Here is a 4,624-nt window from a genome sequence, read left to right on the forward strand (position 1 = left end):
TTGCAATGCATATGGTGGTACTGAAATAACATTTGAATCATTCACAACACAACACAATAAAAGATCTCTTTTTAGTTACCTCACCAACAGATTGGTGTTAACAGCACTAGAATTTGTATTTTAGTGCTACTCTACAAGATGAGGGCAGGCTCCAAAAATCCAATTTAACGCCTTAAGATGAATACTCAAAAAGTTAGAAATGTCTACGTTATGACAAATTAAAACTTCAGATCGAACTTAGAGGAACTTGGAATATGAATAGCAGATAGAGAAGATAAAAAGATGTACCAGAAAAAAAGTACTTTATGAGTGAGAAAGTGGATCACCTGGGTTACCCAGGGAGTGATCAATGAAGAGAGTTAGAGGAGTAGCTTCTGAGGTCAGTCTTTACCATACAGAACACCAAAGAGATATTAGACTTGTGTTTCCAACTAGAAAAGGTGAGAGAACAGCGTATGACCTGACAACACAGAAGCAGTACAAAAAAAAGACATGGATACATATGCATGCATGATTAAAGAGCAGATAAGCTGTGATTACTGTACCAGAGAATTGCAGGATATTCCATGCTTAGTTCCAAGAGACAGCTTCCAAGTTCTAGCACTATTTCTGAAAATGACAGCAAGTAAGAAAAATTTTACCTCCATTTCCTCCTCTTCCTCTTCCTCCTCCTCCTCCTCTGTGTCTGAAGGTTCACTGCATACTGCCAGTTCAAGCCGCTTAGTTTTATCTTTACTCATTGCATCATCCGCGAGCACCATTGCTCTTTTAATTTCAGGCTTTGTACTATAAAACATACCTCCCTTCAGCGTCTCCCCATCTGATGAACCTGTAAAACCACAAAAAATTTGTCAGAAACTGAAGTTTGTCTAGCATTTAGCCAGTCCTTTAGTTAGCGTTCATACTTCACTTTTAAATGGATTCAGACAACTAGTGTAATTCTGTGTTGTTACCAGTCGTTCCCACCATGTCTTAAATATAGCAACCCATCGCTCATTCAGCCTGATAAACTACCCCTAGAAAAAGTCTAAACACTCACAAATGAAATGCCTGCCTAGTACACGAACACTTGAAGAATTGCTTCTATTTCTGTAACTCATTACCACATCTGAATACTTCTAAGCTAAGCTCCAAACACCCTCACACTAACTATAGTTACTATTGAAAAGCACACTTTATACTAGCAGTGCAGCAGACCTGACTGAGACCACACGGCTATTTTAGCAATGATAGGTAAGTTCAACCATAAAGTTATCTTTTAAGTTATGGGCGCCAGTCATCTATGACATAGACCTCTTGGCTAAAGCTCTGCTGGCCGTTCAAACTGCTCCTGTAAGAGCAGCAAGGCGTCCAGACCCAACACTAACCTATTAGCCAGATTAGCTGATCATCAATCATGCTGGCAATTCAGCCTGACACTGCAGGGTATCAAGCAAAGCCGACTATTAATAGCTGCACCATTCCCTCATCCTCTTTCATATCCCTTGAGCACCACAGTTCCTCCCTCCACTGCCTGTACATAAACACAAAACCAAAGCCGACCAATCTACAGACCGATTTCTAGAAAGGGTCCCCAAAGATGCTGAAATGCATCTTAATGCCATGCTCAAGAACTGAATGGTATATATAACATATTATATCTTCAACCTGGGGAAAGAAAGAAGGGGGACATAAGAGTACGCTATAGATGGGGAAGGGCGATTCCTTTTTCTGCCCTTGTAAGTTTAGCTGGCTGCATACGGCAGTAGGATCTGCTTGAATAGGTCCTCACACCCGCTCCTGTGAATCCCTTCATACGCTGCTATTAACTGAAGCTTCAGCTCTAAGTCAGTGGCAGACAAAAGGCAGCTGCCTTGCAGGAGGCCAGCTATCTCAGAAATAAGCCAAACAGAATTCTTTCTCACATTCATTCCTTTGAGCTTGCAGTAGCAAAGCACGGAGTTACAAGTAGCTGCTTCTACAGCACAAACGCAACACATTAACAAACCAGATCTCCATTTTAGTTTTGCAAATGCAGTGAGACAATCTAAAAATATTTTGCATTTACTATTGACAATTTAACAATGGCGGGACAAAAAAAACTCATCATATAATTTAACTGCATACTCAAGCGTGCAACACCTGCACATTCACTTAACCAGCTTGTATGTAACTCCACTTCTTGCATGCCCAACTGTTAGAAGCCTAGCCCTGTGCTGTCTGTATTTATTCAGTTACAAACAATGACACAATGTAAGAAACTTCTCCATTTTCTTACCCAAAGACTCCAACACTCTTACTTTGTATACAAAGATGCTTTTTGTCTGAATTTAAATGCAAAGCATGTATTTTAAATATTTTTACTCTGTTCTGCATTAACCACATTTCTTCTAGATAGACCAGCATTTCTGTGCTTAAACATTTTGAACACTTATTTTTCTGCATTTTTCTTTTGGTAAACAGATCAATTCTCCTTACATGTATTTGCTTCTAAGTGCAACTGCAAGCTGTTAAAATATATTTGATTCTTTTAAAATACCTTCAGGAAAGTTACATATAAACCGTGGACCAATCCACTTGCATTAAATTATGCTAACACTTATGGTAGCAACATTACCATTTTAATTTAAAACTAACTATGGCCTAAGTGCAGTACATTTAAGTATAAACAAGCCAAAAAAAGATGACTACATGATCACATGAGATGGAACTCTGACTTCCAAAAAGGAAGAAACTGTTTAAATTCAGCTGTTTCACTGATGACATAAGCAAATCCTACAGTGTATAAAAAATACTGATCACACCCAAAGTACTTGTTTGACTAACAAGACGACAGTTTACAGCAATGATTTACACACGACAGTTTACAGCCAATGATTTACAGTTTTCAGCAACAGTAAAATTATAAAACAAGGGGAAAACAGATCATGATTATTAATAAGGTGAGATTTATTATGCAAAATGTTGGTTTAATTCTTGATTACATTTGATTTTCATTAGTTAGCCAAGTCATTTCATCAAGATGACAAACACCAGCTCTGCTCTGCAACTACAAGCATTACCCTAACAAACACTCTGAATTCTCAAGTTATATATTTTATTAACAAAACTGTACTGCATTGCTTAAAAGAAGTAACACCACAGTAGAATTAGTTACCTAACATCCTGTGCCTAGTCTTTTGATTCTGGACAAACTGAAGTTCCCAAATAGCTGCTTAAAAACTGGGTTTGACGTTCATAATATTGTAAGGATTTCAGGGCTAAAAAATTGAAATAGTGGATTTATCTTTTAGATCTTTTTTATATTGATGGGAGAAATAAAAGAAAAAACTTTAAAACATAAGCAAGCTTTAACTTTGTGTTCTAACCTAACAAACAAGAGGGCTTAGTGTTTTATGTTTAAAGAACTGTATGACCATGAACACACCTGTAACCCTCAAAAACTTCCTTTGTCTAAGTTACAAAGTACAAAACATGCTTTCCCACTCAATACTAATCTTGGTTTTGCTGCTCTTTCTCTATGGAGAACACCATACCCCAATACTCCATGCCATGCCTATTTTTCCAAAACAAGTGGCGTATTTCCATTTCAGAAAGTTTTATTAATATCTCTTACCTTTGTATGGCCTCAGATATTTAATACTGACCCAGCCCCTCGTAGGGCTGTCATCAAAAAACTGTACGTGGACACGAGTGGATTTCCCTTTTCCTCTGACTATTGTTCTTTCAGTTGGATGGTTGTATATGAGACACGGCCACCAAGGATAACCTTCCATCTTGGCCCAGACCAAGTCACCAGGCGAATACTCACAGGAGACACTGCAAAGACAACAGATGTGTGATTTAAGGAACATGAACATTTAAAACAGCTCCCTTCATAAACGTAACTGCACACTGCTTCTGAGCAGCTTGCCCTCTGAAGGTCTTGGAAGGCTCCTAGGTAGTGCAACCTGGATTACATAGTCCTCCTATACCACCACCAATACTTCTCCTAAACGGTTTTTTGGATTTGCTCCTCCAAGTTCTACTGGATCCCCACAGAGATAGAGCTTTATAGTCACAGAAGACTGGCCGAGGTCGGAAGGGACCTCTGGAGGTCATCTCGTCCAACCCCCCCCGCTCAAGGAGGGCCACCTGGAGCCACGTGTAACCAGACTCTTAGCAGACTTCTTCAGGGAGGGGGAGAGAGTAACTGGGTCCAACCAGACATTAACTAAAAGATTGCAGACTACGTATTATGAATTGCCAACCTACATAACTAAGACAAGTTTTCCTGTAGAGACTAATTCTCGGCAGGGCACCTAAAGGAAATGAGTAAGATTTCAAAAAACCCTCAAGCTACAAAAAATAAATGAATAAATAAGAACTCTGCCTCCACTGCAAAACACCTGATGCAGCTTTTATTTGCTCTCTCCTTCTCCCCCGAGATTTCAACCCAGCCACGGCCACACTCCACCGCTGATGGCTGCGGGTACTCCCGTGGGCTGTACCCAAACAACCGGCGACAGTCAGTTAGCCGATGCTCGAGACACTCACCATCGCGATACAGAGCAGACGGGAAATTTAGGCACGAGTGAAAAAATGGATTTCAAAACAGGAAAAACTAAAAATAAGATCCCCTCTCTGCCGATGTCGGCGGCATCCC

At 39.7% G+C, this 4,624-nt stretch overlaps 1 protein-coding gene across 1 annotated transcript; it reads right to left on the reverse strand.

Annotated features, from left to right (window-relative positions):
• Positions 1-641: 641 nt before the first annotated feature.
• On the reverse strand, positions 642-3,795 carry LOC109279405 (DNA mismatch repair protein Msh6-like; the record flags this gene model as incomplete). Its single annotated transcript, XM_019471462.1, has 2 exons — positions 3,596-3,795; positions 642-829 (listed from the first exon to the last, which is right to left on the reverse strand). Coding segments are annotated over exons 1-2 (348 nt in total), but the record flags the coding sequence as incomplete, so codon positions are not given.
• Positions 3,796-4,624: the final 829 nt, after the last annotated feature.

Source organism: Aptenodytes forsteri, unplaced genomic scaffold, assembly GCF_000699145.1.
Source record: "Aptenodytes forsteri isolate BGI_AS27 unplaced genomic scaffold, ASM69914v1 Scaffold2066, whole genome shotgun sequence".
In the NCBI taxonomy this organism is placed as follows: Eukaryota; Metazoa; Chordata; class Aves; order Sphenisciformes; family Spheniscidae; genus Aptenodytes; species Aptenodytes forsteri.